We start from the raw sequence: 27,322 nt of genomic DNA on the forward strand, positions 1-27,322 counted from the left end.
TAATCAGGCCTACCACTGTTGTGTCATCAGCAAACTTGATGATTGAGTTGGAGACGTGCGTGGCCACGCAGTCAAGGGTAAACAGAAGTACAGGAAGGGCTGAGCACGCACCCCTATGGGCCCCCCGTGTTGAGGATCAGGGGTGGCAGAGGTGTTGCTGCCTACCTTCACCACACGCGTCGGTGGCACTGTGTTATCCTCAATGCGGAGAAGAAGGTGTTTATCTTGTCCCGGGGAGCGAGGCGTCGGTGTCCCATACGTGGCTAGCTTTCCCTTTATAATCTGGGATTGTCTGGAGTCCCTGCCACATACGTCTCGTTTCTGAGCCGTTGAATTGCTCATACTTTGTCCCTGTACTGTCAGGTTGTGCCTGTTTGATACACATCCATGTTCACAGTCACCTTGCCACTGGTGTCTCTCTCTCTCTGTCTCTCTCTCGGTCTCTCTCTCTCCTCTCTCTGCTTCTCTCCCCCTCGTTCTCTCCCCCTCTCGCTCTTTCCCTCTCTCCCCCTCTCGTTCTCTCCCCTCTCGTTCTCTCCCTCTCGTTCTCTCCCTCTCGTTTCTCTCTCTCGTTCTCGTTCTCTCATAATCAGTACATTACTGAAGAACAAACCCAAGATAGTGCAACACAAGTCAAAGATACACATCTGGTTAATCACACACCTTAAAAACAGATATAGACCAATGTAGAATCTGAACCCTGCTCAAAGACACAAACATTTAAATGACTTGTAACGTCTGAGTAAAATGTCTTTACCTTGTAGTACAGGTAGATGGTGGTGATGGCTGTCGTAGGATCAGCAGCACTAAACGAGTCCTGATGATGAAGGCTGGCAGAGGAGAGACTGCAAACAGAAACACCTTTGATGAGGGGACTGGTCATCATCACATAGATCTGTGGGAAATCTGTCAATGACAAAGTTATAAGTCTGGATCATGTTCAGTTACCTGTGACGGTGAGGTTGAGGAGCTCACTAAAAGGATAAGTTATGAGAGAAAACATAATTTTCATAAACACAGCTGTAGTTCCCTTTGGTGGGAGTCATCTGCAGCAGGGAAGAGGAAGGCAGCAGAGTGATTGACAGCTGGCTGGGTCTGGCTTATCTTGGAGCCGGTGAACATGAGGAGGAAGGAGCCTCCTGGGTACTGTGGCTGAGTGGAGCAGGTGATGGTGAAGCTGTGGCCCCTGAACACCTCTGGCCCCTCATGGCCCCTGGAGACCCCTCCCATTGAGTCAGTCAGGAAGATATCAGGCTGGACCAGGAGATCTGTAACAATAAAAGAGAACAAGAAAAACCTCTTCAACTAGTTTCCTATAGATATGACAATAACATCAGCATGTAACAGTGCTAGCCACCCTCCCTCACAGGGCAACATGAGTAGTGGGCCTACAGTCACTGAGACAACATATGTTGATGTCAGGCTGAAGCAGGACATCTGGAACAAGAGGAGAGAAAAAGAAAACGTAGCTCCTCAACTACTTTCCTCATTTAGATATGACAATAACATGACATGTGACAGTGGCAGTGAGTAGAGTTGTTCACTGAGATAACACTCAAATACAAAAGCATTCTGCGATATTTAAGTTGTATTTGATACCTACTTGACTGAGTGATTTATTTTGCAGACTTACAAGCAAACAGTCATCATTAGAGGGGCAGAGGAAGTTGAATGAATAAAGGGAATCAGTGGAATATAATGATCATATATTGATATTTCCTGAGCAGATCACTTATGTGGCCTACCACTTCGTGGCTGAGCCAATGTTGCTCCTAGAGCCACGTCGAAAGTCACTGAGCTCTTCAGTAGGCCACACAAGCTACTACCAATGGTGGTCTGTGGATTGTGGCTTTGTGTGATCGATCCTATACACCTGTCAGCAACAGGTATGGCTGAAATAGCTGAATCCACTACATTTACATTTTAGTCATTTAGCAGACGCTCTTCTCAGAGTGACTTACAGTTAGTGACTGCATACATTATTTTGTCATCCCTGTGGCCATTCCCTCCCCTACCCTGGACAACGCTGGACCAATGCGCCGCCCCATGGGTCTCCCCGTTTGGAGCCGGCTACGACAGAGCCTGGATTCGAACCAGGATCTCTAGCGTGGCACAGCTAGCACTGCGATGCAGTGCCTTAGACCACTGCATTTTTGGCCATAAAGTGTAGCTTGTTATTACCTGAGCAGATCACTGTGAGTCCAGGAAGGAAATGATAAGCTGTAGACGATGTCCCACACTCCCTCAGTGAAGACTCAGACCCAGAACAGTAAACTCTAAACCCTCTAGTGGTGTTTCCAGCTAGTAATGAAACAGTGGAGCCACAACCCAGCTGTCTACACACTACTGCAGCTATATCCCTCCGGTCGAAGTATTCAGCTCCCACAGTCCTCCACTCTCCCTGGTAGTACCGCTCCACTCCACCAGCACAGCGACTGCCTCCTCCCACCAGCCTCACATCATCAGGCTCTGAGAAAAGAAAAGAGAGAGACAGTAATCTTACTATTTGCTCACTAAAACACGCCTATATGGCCTCTCATATTCTTCACTCCAGGTGAGAAACAATGTTGATTGAGTGACAAACTGTTTCTTACCTGAGCAGGTGAGTCCAACTGCATTACCAGGTAGGCAGGTGTTGTTTTTTCTGTCTGAGGTGTCACAGTCCAGGAGAAGGGACTCATTGCCTTTACACTGGAATCTCTTTATCCCAGGTCTGACCCTCACCTTCTCCATAGAGCCCCCTGTAGAGCTGCAGGAGCCCCACAGCCAAGCTCCCACAGACTACCTCTGCATCCTGCTGGTCAAAGTCAGCTTCACACACTGAGGCCCAGGACTGATTGGACTGATTGGGACTTCACCTCCAGTCTCCCAGAGCAGACACCATCTCCATCCACAAGCTGCACAGACTCTGGAGAAAAAGAGTTGGTTGAACATTCAATCAGTTTTGTTGATGACACTGTCAAGGACTAAACACAAATATGTTGGATAAAAGATTGTAGTTTGCTATGTTTGATACTGTAAGAGGTAGAAATGGGTTCTCAGTCACTCAGGACAGGGTTGGGAATAATGCAGGCAGGAGACAGGAATAAGTTCACTTCACTTTATAGAAAATAAACAGCTGGACATCCATCAGGCAGCTTCACTTCAGTAACATCTGAACTACAATGATCTGCCCATGCACATCTCCCATAAATGAATATGACAAACACAAATATAATGTTTAAATACATCTAACATCTCTACTCTCTTTAAATGAAATGAAAAAACACATAAAACATGATATATGCTAATCTTGTATAATTTACAAATTAAATCTCTCAATATTACCAGTCTCTTACCTGAACAGATAACATGATGATAATATCCACTATAACAGACACTAGGTCCTCTTCTTATGGTGTCACACTCTCTAATAGTAGACTCATTTCCACTGCATCCATACCATAGTGTGGCTCCTCCTCTTCCATCTTCAAACCGAGGTCCTCTAGATTCAGCTACAGCATTCCCACAGCCCAGCTCTCTACACACAACCTTAGCCTCTTTCATGCTCCACCACTCAGTACATGGACCTGACCACTGTCCTCTGTAGAAAGCTTCCAGTGTCCCAGAGCAGGAACTGGTCCCATTCACCAGTCTGACTGAGAGTTCAGCTGTAAACAGCAGAGAGGAAAACACAGTGGTGAGGACAGATTATGACAGGGCTTCTGTTATTCTAACAGCAGCAATGCTTTGTGGTTGACAAGTATTAGTAGTTCCATAAAACAGTACTTGTTATTGGATTTTAGAATGGTGTGTATGGACACATGAATTTCTCCATGTGGGATAATAAAGTTGACTAATATTGAACTGCTATAATCACTGTAGATTTATACTCTACCTACCTGGTGGACTGATGCTTTGAGCCTGGAGATCTGAGGGAGAGAAGAGAAGAGAGAGAGAGAGAGAGAGAGAGAGAGAGAGAGAGAGAGAGAGAGAGAGAGAGAGAGAGAGAGAGAGAGAGAGAGAGAGAGAGAGAGAGAGAGAGAGAAAGAGGCAGAGGTTAAAATGAACATCAACATGACCTTTCATGATGTGCTGGGGAAGATAGGCTAATTGTTGGTATGATGCAACAACACCCATGTGTACATACACTATAGATGGAAATGTGTAACACTCTTTCCAGATGAGTTTATATCTAATTTATAACTTTTTTTTTTGTCTGTTGTTTCAGAGGTCAGGGTCAAGCTGAGTGGAAGAGTAGAAAAGGTTACTGGTTATGATGACATCACTGGTGAGAATTCAGTGATGAAAAGATATTCAGCTGACTGCATGTTAATCTGTCAGCCCCATCTCTTTTGAAATCTCCCTCTCTCTCCTCTCCCTTCTCTCTCCCTCTCTATCTCCCTCTCTCTCCTCTCCCTTCTCTCTCCCTCTCTGTCTCCCTCCCCTCCTCTGCCCCCTCCATCCTCTCTCCACCACTCTCTCCTCTGCTCCCACCCCCTCCTCTCTGTCCTCCCTCTCTCTTCCTGACATATAGCATCAGGCCTGTTGAGCTTGACTCAGGTCACAGACCTCTAGCATCTAACACCACCCATTCTCCTACACTAACATAAGACCAATATAATATATAATATATACTCTAATTTGTTTACACAGAGACAGATATAATCAATTGTTGACACACTGAATATACAACAGTCAGATGAATGACACCATCACAACTTAACTGACATTAGTGCCTGTCCCCAGATGGACAATTATGCTACAGTAAATTACATTTACAGGTGATCACATCATTGTTCTGCTTTGAGACAGATTTTTACTGTCTGCTTCCAGTTGTATGTTCTTTTACTAGCCCTGTAAATGATCATATATCTTACAATATCAAATCATATCTCAGTAACTGTCACAAGTGTATATCAGTATAACAGCATCCTACCCTGTGCTCCGGAACAGGATCATCAATATCACTGCAGGTACTCATATCTGTCTCTATCTGGGGCTCCACTGAGCTATACAAGTCTACTGTCATGAAGAGTGGACTGAAGAGTGGACAATACTGCTAGGGCTATATGACTTCTATGTCATTAGTTCATTAGGTCTTTGATGTGAGATAAACTTCTTAGCAACTTATCTTGGATCAGTGGTTGAGCCCAGCTAAACACAGCAAACTGATCTGTCTTGCAGCAATGTCTTCACATAGTGTGTTATATAATATCACCTCTAACTTTCTACTGCTTGAGTTCACTCCTCTTATAGAATATTGGTTAATGTTCCAGCACCTAAATATAAACAGTACCAGCACCCAAAATGAGTACTGATGAGGTCTCATGTTAGAGCAGGAGAAGGGGGGATGTGGTGTAGAGAGCTAGAGGTCTGTTACCCAAGTCAACTCAACAGGCCTGATGCTATATGTCAGGGTCAGGCTGGGCTGGGCCAAGAGTGGAAAAGGTTACTGGTTATGCATGACATCACTTGTGAGAAGTCAGTGATAATAATATATTCTCTCTCTCCCATCTCTCCCTCTCCTCCCTCTCTCCTCCCCTTTTCCCTCCCCCCTCTCAACGTCTGCCACATTACTTTCTCCTCCTCCTCCCTCCCTCTCTCTCTCTCTCTCTCTCTCTCCCTCCCCTCCTCAAATATATATTATATAATGTAAGGGGAGGGAGGGAAAAGAAGAGGGAAGAGGGGGAGAGGAAGGAGAGGGAGAGTGGGAGAGAGGAGGAGAGAGGGAGAGGAGGTTGAGAGAGGGAGAGGAGGAGAGGAGGAGAGAGGAGAGGAGGAGAGGAGGGGGGAGAGGGGGAGAGGGAGAAGAGGAGAGGGGGAGAGGGGGAGAGAGGAGAAGAGGAGAGGAGGAGAGGGGGAGAAGAGGAGAGGGGGAGAGGGGAGAGAGGAAGGGGAGAGGGGGAGAGAGGAAGAGGAGGAGAGGGGGGAGGAGGGAGAGAGGGAGAGGAGGAGAAGAGGGAGAGGAGGAGAGAGGTAGAGGAGGATAGGGGGGAGAGGAGCAGAGAGGTTGAAGAGGAGAGGGGGAGAGGAGGGGGGATAGGGGGGAGAGAGGGAGAACAGGAGAGGGGTGGAGAGGGGGAGAGAGGAAGAAGAGGAGAGGGGGAGAGGGAAGAAGAGGAGAGGGGAGAGGAGGAAAGGGGAGAGGGGGCAAAGAGAAGAGGGAGAGAGGGGGAGAGAGGGAGAGGAGGAGAGGTGGGAGAGGAGGAGAGAGGCAGAGGAGGAGAGGGGAGAGGGTGAAGAGGGGGAGAAGAGAGGAGAGGGGGAGGGAGACAGGGAGAAGAGGAGAGAGGAAGGGGGAGAGGGTGGAAGAGGGAGAAGATGAGAGGGGGAGAGGGGGAGAGGGGGAGAGGGGAGAGGGGGAGAATAAAAGAGAGAGGGGAGAGATGGCGAGAAGGAGAGGAGGAGAAGGGGAGAGGAGCAGAGATTGAGAAGAGGAGAGGAGGAGAGGAGAGGAGGGGGAGAGGAGGAGAGGGGGGAGAGATGGAGAAGAGGAGAGGGTGGAGGCGGGGAGTGAGGGAGAAGAGGAGAGGGGGAAAGGGGAGAGGGGGAAAGGAGAGGGGGAGAGGGGGAGAGAGGGAGAAGAGGAGAGGGTGGAGATGGGGAGAGAGGAGAAGAGGAGAGGGGACAGGGGAGAGGGGGAGAGGGGAGAACAGTAGAGGTGGAGAAGAGGAGATGGGGAGAGGAGGAGAGGGGGAGAGGAGAGGGGGAGAAGGGGAGAGAGGGAGAGGGGGAGAGGGGGAGAGGAGGAGATAGGGAGAGGAGACGAGAGGGGGGGAGGGGGGAGTGAGGGAGAAGAGGAGAGGGTGGGAGAGAGGTAGAGAGGGAGAAGAGGAGAGGGGGAGAGGGGAGAAGGGGGAAAAGAGGAGAGGGGAAGAGGGGAAGAGAGAGGGAAAAGAGTAGAGGGGGAAAGAAGGAGAGAGGGGGAGAGGAGAGGGGGAAAGGGGGAGAGAGGGAGAGGAGGAAAGGGGGAGAGGGAGGAAAGAGGGAGACGAGAGAGGGGAGAGGGGTAGAGGGAGAGGAGAGGAGAGGTGGGAGGAGTTTAGAGAGGGAGAAGAGGAGAGGGGGGGAGAGGGAGAGGTGGGAGAGAGGGAGAAGAGGAGAGGGGAGAGGGGGAGAGGGGGAGAGGGGGAGAGGGGAGAGGGGGAAAAGAAAAGAGAGGGGGAGAGAGGGAGAAGAGGAGAGGGGGAGAGGGGGAGAAGAAAAAGACAGGTGGAGAAGTAGAGAGAGGGAGAAGAGGAGAGGGGAGAGGGGGAAAGAGAAGAGGGAGAGCGGGGAGAGAGGGAGAGTAGGAGAGTGGAGAGAGGGGGAGAGATGGAGACAAGGAGAGGGGGGAGAGGGGAGAAGGGGAGAGGGGAGAGGGGGAGGGGGAGAGTGGGAGAGAGGAGAGGAGGGAGATGGGGAGAGGGGGAAAGAGGGAGAAGAGAGGAGAGGGGAGAGAGGAGGTGAGGGGGAGAGGAGAGGGGGACAGGGGGAGAATGGTAGAGGAGAAGAGGGTGGAGAGGGAGAGGAGAAGGAGAGGGTGTGAGTAGGAGAGGAGGTAGAGAGGGGGGAGAGGGGGAGAGGGGGGAAGAAGAAAAGAGAGGGGGAGAGGTGGAAAGAGGGAGAAAAGGAGAGGGGGAGAGAGGGGGAGAAATTAGAGGGGGGAAAGTGGGAGAGTGGGAGAGGAGGAGAGGGGGAAGAGGGGGAGAGAGGGAGAGGAGGAATGGGGAACCAGCTGACTGAGAGGGCCCTAGTGGAGCCACTTGGCTGAGAGGACCCTAGTGGAGCCACCTAGGCAAAAGAGAGGAGAAATGAACATAAACATGACCTTTCATGATGTGATGGGGAAGATAGGCTTATCGTTGGTATGACGCAACAACACCCATGTGTACACACATTCCCCTTCCGTGGAAAGGTGAATCTCTCTTTGCAGATGAGTTTATATATAATTTCATAACTTTGCTTTTGTCTGTTTTTGAAATCATTCATTTCATAGGTCAGAGGTCAAGCTGAGCCGTACCAGGAGTGGAAGAGTGGACAAGGTTACTGGTTGTGATGACATCACTGGTGAGAAGTCAGTTATGAAAAAGATATTCAGTTGACTGCGTGTTAGTTCTATATCGTGGAGCTCCGCCCATAGGGGAGCTCTGCTCCTATTGGTTTACCCACTGCCCCTAAGGCAGCATCAGCCTGAGACAAAATTATGCACACACCTGCAGCCAATAGGAGTACAGGTGTCCCTATAAGAGGGGATGCCTCCCCCCTCAATCAGCCTCCCTTTATCTTCAGCGACTGGACTAGACTGAAGAAGCCAAGAAGAGCGAAAAGAAGACTCAGGACGAAGAAAATGCCGCCGATTTCCAGATCATCGACGTCATCCTACAATGAGCACACCAAGCTTATCCATAGGGTAAGTATTTAACAAAAAGCTCTTTTCAGAGCTCAATGTCGCTGTTTCCCTTGGTGGCTGTCGACCCCCCACCCCCCGACTTATGTTTCGTGGGTTGAGGGACACAGCACGCCAGGGACGGCCTCATTAATCCCCCACTATGCGCCAGCTGTGCCCTCCTTTTTTGAAGGAGAGGAAGCAGCGTTGGGCATTTTTAGGGAGGATATTCCTCTTGAGGATGTGCTATCAGTGTTAGCCTCAGCTTCTGAGGCATCATCTGAAGGCGCTGACTCAGGGATGACAGGGCTATTGGGGAAGAAATGAATATTCTATTGGAACAATTCATTACACTGACCCAGATGTTTAACACCCCTTTTCCCTCAGAAAAGTGTGAGGTAATTTACATCCCTGGATGATGACGCCCACAGCCTCTCTGTGCTCTGAATTTTCAGGTCTCATTGAGTGGGCTGCTAAACAGCGGGAGATTGCTGCCCCCATTCCCTCCAACCCGGAAGTGGACATGATGGAGGGCGGCCGTTACTCTTGCTACAGCATGGCGTCAGACGGCGGCCTCCAGCAGAGGGGAGCGGGCCTCGCCCCCTCCCCCACCTGCAGCACCAGAGGGGCCGACCATTCCGCCGGGCGAGAGAGGTCATTAAAGCGTCATCCTGGCATCACCCGAAGGCGGCCAGAAGAGACGCCGTTATGACATGGCGAGGGGGAGAGAACGGAAGACGGCGCAGCGCCTGGTGTGACTGAGCCCACTGTTCCCCGCCACCCTACCGTTGAGTGTATGAGGAGAATGTTTTTGTTGATGTGTGTAATAAAGAGTTGGCTCTACCTGACTTTGTCAAAAGAGCCCCTTTTCCATAATACATCCGAAAGCGTTCGACCTTCCTCACTCTCGCTCTCTCTCTTACCACTCGAGTGCAGCTCAGCCCACCACGGTGCGTTGCTGAGCGCACACATAAGGTAGGTATAAAAAAGGATATTAATTTTAAGATGTTACCTTATGAAGACTTCACTTTACAGACTCATAGGAGTGCTGTAGTGAGTGTCTCACATAGCAGGCTGCAGTCTCAGTCAAATAGTGACAGGATGATGCAACCGCTATTTGGGATGGCAGCACTATCGCAGACTAAGGTCTCGGTTAGTGCGATTCAGACCCATGCTGCGTTCACGGAGGGCCCCTATTACCACAGTCACAAAGGTGCCCAGTGTATCGGCGCCCCCACTTCTTTCTGAACGCGCCAATGCTCACACACTGAGTGTAGTTCAGCCCACCAGAGGTGCAGAGCTGAACGTGCACACAGGAGGTGAAAGGAGGAAAGATACCAAGACGCTGTCTTGGTTTATCTCAAAGAGACCTCACATTACAGACTCCAAGGAGTACTGTAGTGAGTGCCTCTCATAGCAGGCTGCAGTCTCAGTCAGGAGACATGATGACGCAGCCGCTATTTGAGATGGCGCACTATCGCAGACTACGGTCTCGGTTAGTGCGATTCAGACCCATGCTGCGTTCACGGAGGGCCGGATTACTAAGGTTACGGGAATAACCAACGTATCGGCTCCCCCACCTCTCACAGAACGCTGCTTAATACCTCACCACACTGAGCGTGACTCAACCCACCAGAGGTGCAGAGTTGAACACACACAGAAGGTGAAGGTTAAGAAGGTATCAAGGCGCCGCCTTGTGTTACCTCATAGAGACCTCATATTACAGACTCCTAGGACTATTGTAGTGAGGGGCTCTCAACAGCGAATTTCAGTCATCTACGATGACGCAATCACTTGCTGGGGATGGTGCCCTGTCGCAGGCTGTGTTCTCGGTCAGTGCAAATCAGACCACGCTGCGTTCACGGAGGGCAGGAATTGACGGTTACGGGTTTAACTGACGTCTCTGCCCCTCCTTCTGGTTCAGAACGAACTAATGTTTCCTCTCCCTTTCATGGGAGGCCCGCCTTGGGCTGTTCCACCACCTCAGTGTTGGGGAACAGTGGCGGCAAGGGCCATAGAGGAATACAGGTCCTTCCTACTGAATGTACCACAGCTTCGCGCTCGGCCGCTTTCTCTGTATTGCTGGCAGTGGCAGCGACGCTGCACCCTCTCACGCTGGCTAGAACAGACGTTGCAGAAGGGTTATGCTCTCAATTCATCGGACCCCACCCCCATTCAGGGAAGTGGTGGAGACGGTGATGAAAACGCCCGAAAAAGTGGCCGCTCTGGTTTCAGAGATTACGGAACTTTTTGGCGAAGGAGGCGGTCACAGTGGTTCCGCAGGAGCAAAGGAACAAGGGGCTATATTCGCCCTACTTCCTGGTGCCCAAAAAGACGGGGGGAATGAGGCCAATATTGGATTTACGCATTCTCAACGAGAGCGTAACCAAACGGCCCTTTCGAATGCTAACGACAAAACGTCTGCTGGAATGTGTCCAGAAAGGAGACTTTTGTACGAGCATAGACCTAAAGGACGCGTACTTTCATGTGCCGATACAGCCGCGTCACAGGAAGTTTCTGCGATTCGCCTTTCAAGGGGTGGCGTACGTATACACGAGGATGCCATTTGGGTACGCCCTGGCACCTCGCACGTTTTCCAAGTGTGTGGAGGCGGCATTGGAACCGTTGCGTCGTCAGGGAATACGGCTACTAGCCTACCTAGATGACCTACTGGTTCTCGCCCGTCAGCAGAGCTGGTGATCACTCACACAACACAGACAGTGATTCATCTCACACGTCTGGGGTTCGATGTGAATTGGAAAAAAAGCGCGCCCTGGCCCAGTCATCAGATTGTCTACCTGGGGATACAGCTAGATACTGTAATGTTGAGGGCTCGAATTCGGACCCCGAAGGGTAGCCTTGTTGCTAGCCCTGAGGAAGTTTCGTCCGAATCACACGGTGACGGGCGCTGACGATCATGTCACTCTTGGGTCTCATGTCGTCAGCCCACTCGGTGGTTCCGCTGGGACTCCTGCACATGCGCAGGATGCAGCGATGGTTCGCCCAACTAAGACTAGACCCATTGCGTCAATGTCATCGGGTTGGTGGTGGTTCCCCTCTCGCTCAGTGCAGATCTGAACTATTGGAGAAACCCGCGCGTTCTCACGCACGGAGTCCCGATAGGCAAAGTGTCCTCTTACATCCCAGTGTTCACAGATGCGTCTCTGACGGGATGGGGAGGGACATGTCAGACCCAAGCGATAGGAGGTGTGTGGCCTCTTTCGAGTCGCCACGTCAACCTCTTGGAGTTGGAAACGGTTCGACTGGTTTTGACCCACTTCGTGTCTACCCTTCAGGGTCGCGATGTGCTGGTCTGGTCAGACAACCGGACCACAGTAGCCCACATAAATCGCCAGGGAGGAGTCAGGTCTCCTGCTCTCCATCGGGCGGCAGAGGAATTGTGGCTGTGGGCTCACGAGCACCTTCGCTCATTGAGCAGCAGCACATTCGGGCTACTTGAACGTAGGAGCAGACCTCATGTCAAGAGGGGGTCCTCGAGACGACGAGTGGTGTCTGCATCCGACATTGTTCTCAAATTTGGGAACAGTTCGGGAGAGCGGGGTGGATCTATTCGCGTCACGTGTGAACGCGCAATGTCCCCTATGGTTCTCTCTGAGGGAACAGGAAGAACCGCCACTAGGAAGAGACGCCTGCGTACCACCCGTGGCCGAGAGTTCTTCTGTATGCATTCCCTCCGGCTGTCCTGCATTCTCCCACTGTTAGCCAGGGTGAGGTCAGGAGGGCTGTCAGTGATACTGGTAGCCCCCGATCGCTCAGGGGCTCCTTGGTTTTGCGGAGATGAGTCAGATGTTGATTGCGCCACCTTGGCCAATTCCACATCGACGGGACGCGTTGTCTCAGGCGGGGGGCACGATAGAGCAGTTGCCCATAATCGGCCAACCACTGAAGGCCTGGCTGCTGAGAGGGACAGGCTAGAGCGCTGTGGGTTATCTGATGCAGTGATCAGGACCATACAGGGTTCACGTGCCAGTTCCACTTCTAAGATGTATGCTAGTAGATGGAACGTGTTTTCACAATGGTGTGTCACACAAGGTGTAGACCCCATGAACTGTCAGGTTGAGAGTATTCTCTCTTTCCTACAACTTATGTTTGACAAGCAGAGATCGCCCGCCACCATTAAGGTGTTTGCAGCAGCGATTTCAGCTTGTCACGAGGGGTTTGGCAGAGACAATGTCCTATTAGGAACGCGGTGGCTTAGGCCAACACCTAGAGCCACGCTTCCTCAGTGGGATTTGGCTTTGGTACTCAAAGCGCTATGTAAGTCGCCGTTCGAGCCATTGAATCAAATACCCCTCAAGATGCTGTCTTTGAAGACAGCACTGTTGCTCGCTTTGACTACGGCTAAGCGTGTTAGTGATTTGTGTGCTCTTTCGACGAGACCCGACTACCTGGCCATTAATGGCGATCTGAGCAGAGCGGTGTTACGTCCTAACCCGGCATTTGTGCCGAAGGTTATTAGGAGTTCATATAGATCACAGACCGTGGAGCTGTGGGCTTTTTCTCCCCATCCTCATAGGGAGAGGAGTGAGGAAAGGCTCCATCGCCTGTGCCCAGTACGCGCCTTGGCGTGTTACGTCGAGCGCACAGCAGCGATTAGGTCATCGCCTCAGCTGTTTGTGTGTCATGGTGCTGCTGCACTAGGTAGACCACTGTCGAAACAGCGTCTGTCTCATTGGCTCTGTGAGGGCATTGAGACAGCTTATGAGGCAGCGGGGCGACAATTGCCTCAGGGTTTCAGAGCTCACTCCACTCGTGGAGTAGCAGCTTCTACTGCCCTTTTCAGAGGAACAGGGGTAGAGGATATATGTAGAGCGGCGTCATGGTCAACACTGTCTCCATTTATCAGTTTCTATCTCTTGGATATGTCTTCTAACTCTTTGGCTCAGTCTGTACTCAGCGTGGCTGAAGGGAGACTTTGAGCTAGGATGAGAGGAATGCAGGACTGTGGAGACAGGGTCTCTATCAGGTCCGCTTCTGATAGAAGGACATATTTTTTGCATGACTCCTGACTGACAGGTTCAGTACAGTAGAGGGCGTGTATTGATCTGCCCACCAGTGATTCACTGGAGTGGGGCGGAATGATGGGGGATAATAGTAGTAACTTGGTTACGATACTAATAGACCGGTCATGACAATTTGACGGAATGTGACGTCATCTATCTGCTTGTTCAGATTAGTATGAATCATGTTCTGGGATCTGCCCACTAATCTCTGGGGTTCCATTGATTGAGTGAGGCGGCCTACCCTGTACACAATGTAGAGTGACACTTTGTGTCATTCCATTAGTGGTCGGTAGTATTGTAACAGGATATTGAGGTACCATCTATCTGCTAGTACAGATTAGTATGGCCAGTATTCTGGTGATCTGCCCACTAGTCATTGGTGTTGCCATTGGACTAGGTGGGGCGGGTTTTTAACCCGATGACGCAGTATATTGTGACACTTGTAGGGTGACAGTGGTTACAGTACTGCGGGAATTGGTTGCAGCCATTGCTAGGCCTGACCTGGTCATTTTGATGGGAAGTGTTGGGCTCGGCAGGGAGTACATTTTGAAGCGCTACGCTCCGCCTCAAACCACGAGGAGCAGAGCTCCCCTATGGGGCGGAGCTCCACGATATAGAACGATTAGTTACCGGAGTGTAACTCCCAGTTCTATGAGTGGAGCGGAGCCCCATAGGACTTAAGGCCCTGCCCGACCCTCTCTAGTCTCGCTGAAGATAAATATCTCGGGAGGCTGATTGAGGAGAGGCATCCCCTCTTATAGGGACACCTGTACTCCTATTGGCTGCAGGTGTGTGCATAATTTTGTCTTAGGGCAGTGGGTAAACCAATAGGAGCAGAGCTCCCTATGGGGCTCCGCTCCAATCATAGAACTGGAGTTACACTCCGGTAACTAATCGTTTGTCAGCCCTATCTCTTTTGACATCTCCCTCTCTCTCCTCCTCTTCTCTCTCACTATCCATCTCCCCTCCCCTCCTCCTCTGTCCTGTAGCCGCAGGAAGTTGTTTGGGGGTGTAGAAATACAGCTAAACCTAGGGTATGGCTAAAAGGGGGTGTGTAGAAATAAAACTAAACCTAGGGTATGGCTACATTTTTGTGTAGAAACACAGCTAAACCTAGTGTATGGCTAAATGGGTTGTGTAGATATACAACTAAACCTAGTGAATGGCTAAATGTTGTGTGTAGAAACACAGCTAAACCTATTGTATGCCTAAATGGGGTGTGTAGAAATCCCCCCACCAGTTGAAGCTCATTTACTGTACTTAAAACTCTAAAATACTATTTGGAGAACAGCAAAAACTAACAAAATGCCCCCGTTTTGCGATCTAAATGTCCTATTCCTATTAACTTCCTATTAACTTCCAGATTAATTTCCAGATTAACTTCCAGCACCCTCTCTCTCTCCCCACTCCCTCCTCTCTCTCCCCTCCTCTCTCTCTCTGTCTTCTCCTCTCTCTCTCTCACTCTCTCTCTCTCTCTCTCTCTCTCTCTCTCTCTCTCTCTCTCTCTCTCTCTCTCTCTCTCTCTCTCTCTCTCTCTCTCTCTCTCTCTCTCTCTCTCTCTCTCTCTCTCTCTCTCTCTCTCTCTCTCTGCTTTCCTCTCTCTTTCTCTCTCTCTCTCTCTCTCTCTCTCTCCTCTCTCTCTCCTCCTCTCTCTCTCTCTCCCTCCTCTCTCTCTCTCTCTCTCTCTCTCTCTCTCTCTCTCTCTCTCTCTCTCTCTCTCTCTCTCTCTCTCTCTCTCTCTCTCTCTCTCTCTCTCTCTCTCTCTCTCTCTCTCTACTCAACTCTCCTCCTCTCTCTCTCCCTAATCTCTCCCCACTCCCTCCTCTTTCTCCCCACTCCTTCCTCACTCTCCCTCCCCCCTATCTCCCCACTCTCTTCTCTCTCTCCCCTCCCTCCTCTCTCTCCCCTCCTCACTCTATCCTCTCTCCCCTCCCCTACTCCGCACCACTACTTGCTGCGGCTATGCTCTGTCCCTCCCATCCCTCCCCACTCCCTCCTCTCTCCCCCTCCCCCTCCTCTCTCTCTCTCTCTAGGAGAGGAGAGGAGAGGAGAGGAGAGGAGAGGAGAGGAGAGGAGAGGAGAGGAGAGGAGAGGAGAGGAGAGGAGAGGAGAGGAGAGGAGAGGAGAGGAGAGGAGAGGAGAGGAGAGGAGAGGAGGAGGAGAGGAAGAGACAGGGAGAGGAGGAGAAGAGGAGAGGAGAGGAGGAGGAGAGGAGAGGGGGAGAGGAGCAGAGAGGGAGAGGAGGAGAGGGGGAGAGGAGGAGAGGGGAGGAGAGGGGAGGAGAGGGGGAGAGAGGGAGAAGAGGAGAGGGTGGAGAGGGGGAGAGAGGGAGAAGAGGAGAGGGTGGAGAGGGGGAGAGGGAAGAAGAGGAGAGGGAGAGAGGGGTAGATAGGGAGAGGAGGAGAGGGGGGAGAGGAGGAGAGAGGCAGAGGAGGAGAGGGGGGAGAGGGTGGAGAGGGGGAGAAGAGAGGAGAGGGGGAGGGGAGAGAGGGAGAAGAGGAGAGGGGAGAGGGGGAGAGGGGAGAAGAAAAGAGAGGGGGAGAGATGGCGAGAGGGAGAGGAGGAGAAAGGGGAGAGGAGCAGAGAGTGATAAGAGGAGAGGAGGAGAGGAGAGGAGGGGGAGAGGGGGAGAGAGGGAGAAGAGGAGAGTGTGGAGAGGGGGATTGAGGGAGAAGTGGAGATGGGGAGAGAGTGAGAAGAGGGAGAGGGGGAGAGGGGGAGAGGGGGAGAGGGGGGAGAACAGGAGAGGTGGAGAATAGGAGATGGGGAGAGGAGGAGAGAGGGATAGGAGAGGGGAGAGGGGGAGAGAGGGAGAGGAGGAGAGGGGGGAGATAGGGAGAGGAGAGGTGTGGAGAGAGGTAGAGAGGGAGAAGAGGAGAGGGGGAGAGGGGAGAAGGGGGAAAAGAGGAGAGGGAAAAGAGGGGAAGAGAGAGGGAAAGAGTAGAGGGGGAAAGAAGGCGAGAGGGAGAGGAGAGGGGGGAAAGGGGGGGAGAGAGGGATAGGAGGAGAGGGGAGAGGAGAGGTGGGAGAAGTTGAGAGAGGGAGAAGAGGAGAGGGAGAGAGGGGGGAGAGGTGGAGAGAGGGAGAAGAGGAGAGGGGGAGATGGGGAGAGGGGAAGAAGAAAAGAGAGGGGGAAAGAGGGAGAAGAGGAGAGAGGGAGAGGGGGAGAAGAAAAGACAGGTGGAGAAGGGGGAGAGAGGGAGAAGAGGAGAGGGGGAGAGGGGGAAAGAGAAGAGGGAGAGAGGGGGGAGAGTACGAGAGTGGAGAGAGGGGGAGAGATGGAGAAGAGGAGAGGGGGAGAGGGGAAGAAGGGGAGGGGGGGAGAGGGGGGAGAGTGGGAGAGAGGGAGAGGAGGAGATGGGGAGAGGGGGAAAGAGGGAGAAGAGGAGAGGGGAGAGAGGGGAGAGAGGGAGAAGAGGAGAGGGGTGAGAGGAGGTGAGGGGGAGAGGAGAGGGGGAGAGGGGGAGAATGGTAGAGGAGGAGAGGGTGGGAGAGGGGGAGAGAGGGAGAGGAGTAGAGTGAGGAGAGGAGAGGGAGAGGGGAGAGGAGGATAGGAGGTGAGAGGGAGAGGGGGAGAAGAAAAGAGATGGGGGAGAGGGGGAAAGAGGGAGAAAAGGAGAGGGGGAGAGGGGGGAGAAGAAATTAGAGGGGGAAAGTGGGAGAGTGGGAGAGGAGGAGAGGGGGGAAGAGGGGGAGAAAGGGAGAGGAGGATTGGGGAACCAGCTGACTGAGAGGGCCCTAGTGGAGCCACTTGGCTGAGAGGACCCTAGTGGAGCCACCTAGGCAAAAGAGAGAGAAATGAACATCAACATGACCTTTCATGATGTGATGGGGAAGATAGGCTTATCGTTGGTATGGTGCAACAACACACGTGATGTGATGGGGAAGATAGGCTTATAGTTGGTATGACGCAACAACACCCATGTGTACACACATTCCCCTTCTGTGGAAAGGTGAACCTCTCTTTGTAGATGAGTTTATATATAATTTAATACCTTTGCTTTTGTCTGTTTTTGAAATCATTCATTTCATAGGTCAGAGGTCAAGCTGAGCCGTACCAGGAGTGGAAGAGTGGACAAGGTTACTGGTTGTGATGACATCACTGGTGAGAAGTCAGTTATGAAAAGATATTCAGTTGACTGCGTGTTAGTCTGTCAGCCCTATCTCTTTTGACATCTCCCTCTCTCTCCTCCTCTTCTCTCTCACTCTCCATCTCCCCTCCCTCCTCCTCTGTCCTGTAGCCACAGGGAAGTTGTTTGGGGGTGTAGAAATACAGCTAAACCTAGGGTATGTCTAAATGAGGTGTGTAGAAATACAACTAAACCTAGTGTATGGCTAAATTGGGTGTGTAGAAATACAGCTAAACCTAGGGTATGGCTAAATTGGGTGTGTAGAAATACAGCTAAACCTAGGGTATGGCTAAATGGTGTGTGTAGAAATACAGCTAAACCTAGTGTATGGCTAAATGGGGTGTGTAGAAATCCCCCCACCAGTTGAAGCTCATTTACTGTACTTAAAACTCTAAAACACTATTTGGAGAACAGCAAAAACTAACTAAATGCCCCCAGACATGAATTATCACTGCAATATGAGGTTTATATTAGGTTTAAAGGTATTTGAAATGGAGTGTAAAATGTACTACACAATCAGTTAGGAAAGCAAAGGCTAGCTTTTTCAAACTGAAATGTGCATCCTCTAGCACTAACTCCAAAAGGTTTTGGGACACTGTAAAGTCCATGGATAATAAGAGCACCTCCTCCCAGCTGCCCACTGCACTGAGGCTAGGAAACACTGTTACCACCGATAAATCTACGATAATCGAGAATTTCAATAAGCATTTTGCTACGGCTGGCCATGCTTTCCACCTGACTACCCCCTATCCCGGCGACAAGCTCTGCACCCTCCGCTGCAACTTGCCCATGCCCCCCCCGCTTCTCATTCACCCAAATTCAGATAGCTGATGTTCTGAAAGAGCTGCAAAATCTGGATCCCTACAAATCAGCTGGGCTAGACAATCTGGACCCTTTCTTTCTAAAATGAGCCGCCGAATTTGTCGCAACCCCTAGTACTAGCCTGTTCAACCTATCTTTCGTATTGTCTGAGATCCCTAGAGATTGGAAAGCTGCCGCGGTCATCCCCCCTCTTCAAAAGGGGGAGACACTCGATCCAAACTGTTACAGAACTATATCCATCCTTCCCTGCCTTTCGAAAGTATTTGAAAGCCAAGTTAACAAACAGATAACCGACCATTTTCGAATCCCACCGTACCTTCTCCGCTATGCAATCTGGTTCCGAGCTGGTCATGGGTGCACCTCAGCCACGCTCAAGGTCCTAAACAATATTACAACCGCGATCGATAAAAGACAGTACTGTGCAGCCGTCTTCATCGACCTGGCCAAGGCTTTCGACTCTGTCAATCACCGCATTCTTATTGGCAGACTAAATAGCCTTGGTTTCTCAAATGACTGCCTCGCCTAGTTCACCAACTACTTCTCAGATAGAGTTCAATGTGTCAAATCGGAGGGCCTGTTGTCTGGACCTATGGCAGTCTCCATGGGGTGCCACAGGGTTCAATTCCCAGGCCGACTCTATTCTCTGTGTATATCAATGATGTCGCCCTTGCTGCAGGTGACTCTCAGATCCACCTCTATGCAGACGACACCATTTTGTATACATCTGGCCCTTCATTGGACACTATGTTAACAAACCTCCAAACGAGCTTCAATGCCATACAACACTCCTTCCGTAGCCCCCAACTGCTCTTAAATGCTAGTAAAACTAAATGCATGCTCTCCAATCGAACGCTGCTTGCACCCGCCCGCCCGACTAGAATCACTCGGGCGGGTCTGACTTAGAATATGTGGACAACTACAAATACCTTGGTGTCTGGTTAGACAGTAAACTCTCTCCTTCCAGACTCACATTAAGCATCTCCAATCCAAAGTTAAATCTAGAATTTGCTTCCTATTTCGCAACAAAGCCTCCTTCACTCATGCTGCCAAACATACCCTCGTAAAACTGACTATCCTACGATCCTTGACTTCGGCGATGTCATTTACAAAATAGTCTCCAACACTCTACTCAGCAAATTGGATGTAGTCTTTCACAGTGCCATCCGTTTTGTCACCAAAGCCCCATATACTACCCACCATTGTGACCTGTACGCTCTCGTTGGCTGGCCCTCACTACATATTCGTCGCCAAATCCACTGGCTCCAGGTCATCTATAAATCACTGCTAGGCAAATCCCCGCCTTATCGTAGCTCTTTGGTCAACATAGCAACACCCACCCGTAGTCTGCGCTCCAGCAGGTATATCTCACTGGTCATGCCCAAAGCCAACACCTCCTTTGGCCGCCAGTCCTTCCAGTTCTCTGCTGCCAATAACTGGAACGAACTGCAAAAATCTCTGAAGCTATTATCTCCCTCACTAACTTTAAGCATCAGTTGTCAGAGCAGCTTACTGATCACTGCACCTGTACACAGCCCAATCTGTAATTAGCCCACCCAACTACCTCATCCCCATATTGTTATTTATTTTGCTCATTTGCACCCCAGTATCTCTATTTGCACATCATCTTCTGCACATCTATCACTCCAGTGTTAATACTAAATTGTAATTATTTTGCACTATGGCCTATTTATTGCCTTACCTCCATAACTTACTACATTTGCACACACTGTATATAGATTTTCTATTTTCTATTGTGTTATTGACTGTACGTTTTGTTTACCCCATATGTAACTCTGTGTTGTTGTTGTTTTTATCGCACTGCTTTGCTTTATCTTGGCCAGGTCGCAGTTGTAAATGAGAACTTGTTCTCAACTGGCCTACCTGGTTAAATAATGGTAATATATATATATATATACATATAAACAAACTCAACCTCATCATACTACTCAACCTCCCCATTGACTCATTTAGACTACTTGTGGAACAGTGCATACAGTGCAATGAAATAGATGCATAATACACGATTCAAAGGCTGACTTCAAATACTGACATCAATGGGAAAGTAACTGGAGCATAAAACAGCTGACTGTGAATGCAAACTATCCCAGATAAATCCTAAACATGCATTGAAATAAAAGGCATACATCAAAGGAATTACTTAGGCCTACAATCGACAAGGAAGTATAAAGACAAACAAACTCAACCAAAGAATGAAGAAAATCATAAAATACAAAATGAAAATCTACACATTAAAGGAGAAATCCACACAAAGCCACTCATCACTTTCATTTACAGTGTTTAATTACACTAATATGTGAAAACAATTTTTGTAAACAAATGTTTCATTTTGACGTTATAATAAGGTTGGTAGCAACATGGAAACTCTGTTGCAGCTCAAGTAGACTACAAAATCCACAATACAATGCTCTCTCTATGCGCTGGCTACACACAATAATACAAAGACAATATCAGCGTGTGAAGTAGCTAGCTAGCTGTAAAATTGCCTAAACAAACTGCACAATCAATTTAGGAGTCTACAATCTCCTGCAGATCGATGTCGCTCACAGAGTGGAGTCTAACATTCACAACAGCAGATATACTTGGAGGAGATGGGAAACGTTGCCCATACTAGGTAAATGGGCTGCGCGGTGCATTCTGGGTGATTCTGGTACAAGGAGAGCTCTCCTTCAAGAAGTGAATGGGAGTCTATTGGGCGCTAGCTCAAACACCTAATATTAGCACGAATTTCGTCAACAAGAAGTGCAACATACATATTTTTGCGAGATGTGAAATAATGAACTTGCTATCTGTAGTATCGTATAGCTTTGGAATCGTGTTATTATCTACTTTCGAGGAATAGAGGCACGTTTCTCGACATATAGACTGACTTTGAGAAGGAATTGCCTGACGAATCGCTTAGCAAGCGCTTGACGCAGTATGACAACTTGAACGCGATTGGTCGACAGTCTGCTGAGTTGGACATTGTACATTCATTCATTCAGTGGATTCTATCTCTTTTCTATAATATCTCTGGCAACGGCACCATGCAATGCCCCCTGGACTAAAGAGGCAGACAAATAGGAAAAATGTGCTAGACCCTCCGTTAAATTACACATTTCAGTAGGTAGGAATATCGCAGAAATATGATCAATGGCTCATTCGAGAGAAGACATCCTCCCGAGTCATGACATCGGCCAGTATTGAAATCTGACATGCATAATAAACGTTTTTGCGATATAAATATCGTATTCCTATTAACTTCCTATTAACTTCCAGATTCACTTCCAGATTAATTTCCAGATTAACTTCCAGATTAACTTCCAGATCCCCTCCTCTCTCTCCCCACTCCCTCCTCTCTCTCCCCTCCCCTCCTCTCTCCCCATTACCTCCTCTCTCTGCCCTCCCCTCCTCTCTCTCCCCACTCCCTCCTCTCTCTCCCCACTCCCTTCTCTCTCTCCCCTCCCCTCCTCTCTCTCCCCACTCCCTCCTCTCTCTCTCTTTCTCTCGCTCTCTCTATACTCCTCTCTCTCTCTCTCTCTCTCTCTCTCTCTCTCTCTCTCTCTCTCTCTCTCTCTCTCTCTCTCTCTCTCTCTCTCTCTCTCTCTCTCTCTCTCTCTAGTTCTCTCTCTCTTCCTGACATATAGCATCAGGCCTGTTGATCTTGACTCAGGTCACAGACCTCTATCATTGGACCAGACCTGAGTCTGTGACCTGATCACTCACACAACAGAGGACAGAACAGAAAAAGGTCTGATAAACTACAGTTCCTCACAATAAAATGACAGCTCTTAAGATTGTTTAAAAGAAAGAGCAGCTCTATACGACATTCAAACTAATTGTTTTGAGCTGATAGTAACTCCAGGTCCAATTCATTAAGACAGGCCTTTGAAGGCGTTACAAAAGTCCCTAGTTGTGGATCTTATCAAGGAGTTAGTCCAAAGTGTCCCCCCTCCTGCTCTAACAGATGACCAATATAAAATATATAATATATACTCTCTTTCATTTACATAGAGACATGTACAATCAATCATTGACACACTGAATATACAACAGTCAGATTGCTGTCACCATCACAACTTAACTGACATTATTGCCTGTCCCCAGATGGACAATTATGCTATAGTAAAGTACATTTACAGGTGATAACATCATTGTTCTGCTTTGAGACAGATTTTTACTGTCTGCTTCCAGTTGGATGTTCATTTACTAGCCCTGCAAATGATCATATATCTTACAATATCAAATCATATCTCAGTAACTGTCATAAGTGTATATCAGTATAACAGCATCCTACCTGTGCTCCAGAACAGGATCATCAATATCACTGCAGGTATCATATCTGTCTCTAACTGGGGCTCCACTGAGCTATACAAGTCTGCTGTCATGAAGAGTGGACTGAAGAGTGGACAATTCTGCTAGGCTATATGACTTATATCTCATTAGTTCATTACTTCAATGATGTGAGATAAACTTCGTAGCAACTTATCTTAGATCACTGGTTGAACTCAGCTCTGTTTTGAAAAACCCCACAGGAAACTGCTGACAGAGCAGCAAAGTTTCACGCAGTGTGTCCTATAATATCACCTCTAACTTTCTACTGCTTGAGAGGGGGAGGGGGGATGGGGAGGGGGGAGAGGAGGAGGAGAGGAGAGGATGAGAAGAGGAAAGGAGGAGAGGAGAGGGAGGAGAAGAGGAGAGGGGGGATAATAGGAGAGGGGGGACAGGGGGAGGGGGGAGAGGAGGAGAAGAGGAGAGGAGGAGAAGAGGAGAGGGGGAGAAGAGGAGAGGGGGAGAGGAGATGGGGAGAAGAGGAGAGGGGGGATGAGGGGGTGAGGTTCGTCTTCCACCATTCCACCCATGGGACTTTACCTTCTGTTATGAAGAGGAGTTTCCACCATAGTTCTTATACCAGTCATTTCAGTTTAGGGAAGTGAACAAGTGAACACTTTAGGAGAAAGGAGACATAATTGAGACAGTGCTTAATTCTAGACTACAGTTCTGCGCCTATGAAACAATATTATCACCTAGTGGCCGTAAGAGGAACTCTCCTGTCAGTATGTTTTCACTGCTGGCTCTTAACAACACATGACCTTCATTCATGATATGATGTGTGAGTACTAAAAGCATATGAATATAGTATAGTATATTATATTCTACAATATTTATTATATATGTGGGTCTGATAAGTAAACACTCTTAATGTTTGCTGTTTTATCACTAAGAAGAGCAATGGGCACTATGTAACCAAACACATGTGGAACCTCATGATATGAGAGATAAGAAGTGTTTAAAAAGGTGAGTCCTGAACCCTGTAGACTACTACACTACTTCTGAAGAAGACCAGACTCATTTCAGAATGAAGACTGCTATTGTTCTGACGGTGTTGCTGTTGGGTCATGGCTAGAAGGGATCCAGCTTTTGTCAGATTAACTTCAGATTTGACTTTTCATGGAAAGTTAGGAGAATTTGTGCAGCAGGTAGGTAAACCATGTGACGATTTGACCAAGGTAGCCTTGTGGTGGAACAATGTAAAGACCAGAGCCATTTCATCTATCTATCTATCTATCTATCTATCTATCTATCTATCTATCTATCTATCTATCTATCTATCTATCTATCTATCTATCTATCTATCTATCTATCTATCTATCTATCTATCTATCTATCTATCTATCTATCTATCTATCTATCTATCTATCTATCTATCTATCTATCTATCTATCTATCTGTCTGTCTGTCTGTCTGTCTGTCTGTCTGTCTGTCTGTCTGTCTGTCTGTCTGTCTGTCTGTCTGTCTGTCTGTCTGTCTGTCTGTCTGTCTGTCTGTCTGTCTGTCTGTCTGTCTGTCTGTCTGTCTGTCTGTCTGTCTGTCTATCTATCTATCTATCTATCTATCTATCTATCTATCTATCTATCTATCTATCTATCTATCTATCTATCTATCTATCTATCTATCTATCTATCTATCTATCTATCTATCTATCTATCTATCTATCTATCTGTCTGTCTGTCTGTCTGTCTGTCTGTCTGTCTGTCTGTCTGTCTGTCTGTCTGTCTGTCTGTCTGTCTGTCTGTCTGTCTGTCTGTCTGTCTGTCTGTCTGTCTACAGTATCTACACTAAATGACCAAAAGTATGTGGACACCTGCTTGTCGAACATCTCATTCCAAAATCATGGGCATTGATATGGAGTTGGTCCCCCCTTTGCTGCTATAACAGCCTTCACTCTTCTGATAAGGCTTTCCACTAGATGATGGAACATTGCTGCGGGGACTTGATTCCATTCAGCCACAATAGCATTAGTGAGGTCGGGTACTGATGTTGGGCGATTAGGCCTGGCTCACAGTCGGCGTTCCAATTCATCCCAAAGGTGTATGATGGGGTTGAGGTCTGGGCTCTGTGCAGGCCAGTCAAGTTCTTCCACACCGATCTCGACAAACCATTTCTATATGGACCTCGCACTGTGCATGGGGGCGTGTCAGTGTATGCTTTAGCGTCAAGATTTCGCTTCACTGCAACTAAGGGGCTTATCCCAAACCATGAAAAACAGCCCCAGACCATTATTTCTCCTCCACCAAACTTTACAGTGGGCAATATGCATTGGGGCAGGTAGCGTTCTCCTGGCATCCGCCAAACCCAGATTCATCCGTTGGACTGCCAGATGGTGAAGTGGGATTCATCACTCCAGAGAAGGCGTTTCCACTGAACTCCAGCCGACGCTTGGCATTGCGCATGGTGATCTTAGGCTTGCGTGCGGCTGCTTGGCCATGGAAACCCATGTCATGAAACTCCCAATGTACAGATCTTGTGCTGATGTTGCTTCCAGAGGCAGTTTGGAACTCGGTAGTGAGTGTTGCAACTGAGGACAGATGATTTTTTACGAGCCTCAGCACTCAGCGGTCCCGTTCTGTGAGCTTGTGTGGCCTACCAATTCACGCTGAGCCGTTGTTGCTCCTAGACGTTTCCCTTCACAATAACAGAACTTACAGTTGACCTAGGCAGCTCCAGCAGGGCAGACATTTTACTAAATTACTTGTTGGAAAGGTGGCATCCTGTGACGGTGCCATGTTGAAAGTCACTGAGCTCTTCAGTACGGCCATTTTACTGCCAATGTTTGTCTATGGAGATTGCATGGCTGCGTGCTCAATTTTATACACCTGTCAGCAACGGGTGTGGCTGAAATAGCCGAATGCACTAATTTCAAGGGGTGTCCACATACCTTCATAGTGGGTAATATAGCCTACATCAATATACTGTAATATAGTGGGTAATGTAGCCTACATCAAAATACTGTAATATAGTGGGTAATATAGCCTACATCAATATACTGTAATATAGTGGGTAATGTAGCCTACATCAATATACTGTAATATAGTGGGTAATGTAGCCTACATCAATATACTGTAATATAGTGGGTAATGTAGCCTACATCAATATACTGTAATATAGTGGGTAATGTAGCCTACATCAATATACTGTAATATAGTGGGTAATGTAGCCTACATCAATATACAGTAATATAGTGGGTAATGTAGCCTACATCAATATACTGTAATATAGTGGGTAATGTAGCCTACATCAATATACTGTAATATAGTGGGTAATGTAGCTCTGGGGGGATGGGAATAGAGATGGATGTGGTGGGGGGAGGGAGGGGTTCTGTTGACGTCCTCTACCATTGGCTCGTTCAAATGGTGGGGAGGGGCAGACACCACCATGTCCTCACCAGCTGTAGAGAGAGAGAGAGAGAGAGAGAGAGAGAGAGAGAGAGAGAGAGAGAGAGAGAGAGAGAGAGAGAGAGAGAGAGAGAGAGAGAGAAGAATTCGAAAAAAAAAAAAAATTGATAAACTCCCTTATCTACTGGGTGAAAAACCACAGTGTGCCATCACAGCTGCAAGATTTGTGACCTGTTGCCACAAGAAAAGGGCAACCAGTGAAGAACAAACACCATTGTAAATACAACCCATATTTATGTTTATATATTTTCCCATTTGTACTTTAACTATTTGCACATTGTTACAACACTGTATATATACATAATATGACATTTGAAATGTCTTTATTCTTTTGAAACTTCTGAGTGTAATGTTTATTGTTAATATTTATTGTTTATTTCACTTTTGTTTACTATCTACTTCACTTGCTTTGGCAATGTTAACATACGTTTCCCATGCCAATAAAGCCCTTAAATTGAAATTGAAATTGAATTGAGCGAGAGAGAGAGTGAGAGAAGAGAGAGAGAGAAAGAGAGAGGAGGAGGATAGAATAGATGTGTTTTAATATTGATATCCAGGCCTAATTAAATGCGGAGTCAAAGTGCACTCCCCCATAGGGCTCTGGTAAAAAGTAGTGCACTATATAGGGAATAGGGTGCCATTTGGGGTGCAGACAGAATCTATAATTTTATTCCACATGAGATATGCAGAAGAACAAATGGCCTCCGTTGCCTTGAGTGAAAAGCCATATTAGTTATCACTATGTAGATACCATGGAATAACAAAGAGAGGGTTTCCATTGAAGATTAGCCTTCCATCAGTGATGAAGTGACACAAAAAGAGGTGGTGAGTACAGTAACGCTCCCTACACTTTCAATGGATTATTCTGCATAACCTGGGTCAGTTATCACTATGGGTCAACACTCATGCAAAACAGAAAAGGTACACACACGTACACACACACACACACAGAGACATTTACATTTACATTTACGTCATTTAGCAGACACTCTTATCCAGAGCGACTTACAGTTAGTGCATACATTATTCTTTTTTTCATTTTCATACCCCATGGGAATCGAACCCACAACCCTGCCGTTACAAACGCCATGCTCTACCAACTGTGCTACCTCCCTGCCGGCCTTTCCCTCCCCTACCCTGGACGACGCTGGGCCAATTGTGCGCCGCCCCATTGGTCTCCCGGTTGCGGCCGGCTACGACAGAGCCTGGATTCGAACCAGGATCTCTAGTGGCACAGCTAGCACTGCGATGCAATGCCTTAGA

At 48.5% G+C, this 27,322-nt stretch overlaps 1 protein-coding gene across 1 annotated transcript in view; it reads right to left on the reverse strand.

Moving 5' to 3' along the window:
• Positions 1–974: 974 nt before the first annotated feature.
• LOC123486913 (leukocyte immunoglobulin-like receptor subfamily B member 3-like) overlaps positions 975–27,322 on the reverse strand; it is a 38,056-nt gene continuing 11,708 nt past the window's right edge. The window contains 2 exon segments of the mRNA XM_045218071.1: positions 975–1,031; positions 1,033–1,268. Coding sequence (XP_045074006.1) covers positions 975–1,031; positions 1,033–1,268 — 293 coding nt within the window.

The sequence above is a fragment of the Coregonus clupeaformis genome, unplaced genomic scaffold (assembly GCF_020615455.1).
Source record: "Coregonus clupeaformis isolate EN_2021a unplaced genomic scaffold, ASM2061545v1 scaf1343, whole genome shotgun sequence".
In the NCBI taxonomy this organism is placed as follows: domain Eukaryota; kingdom Metazoa; phylum Chordata; class Actinopteri; order Salmoniformes; family Salmonidae; genus Coregonus; species Coregonus clupeaformis.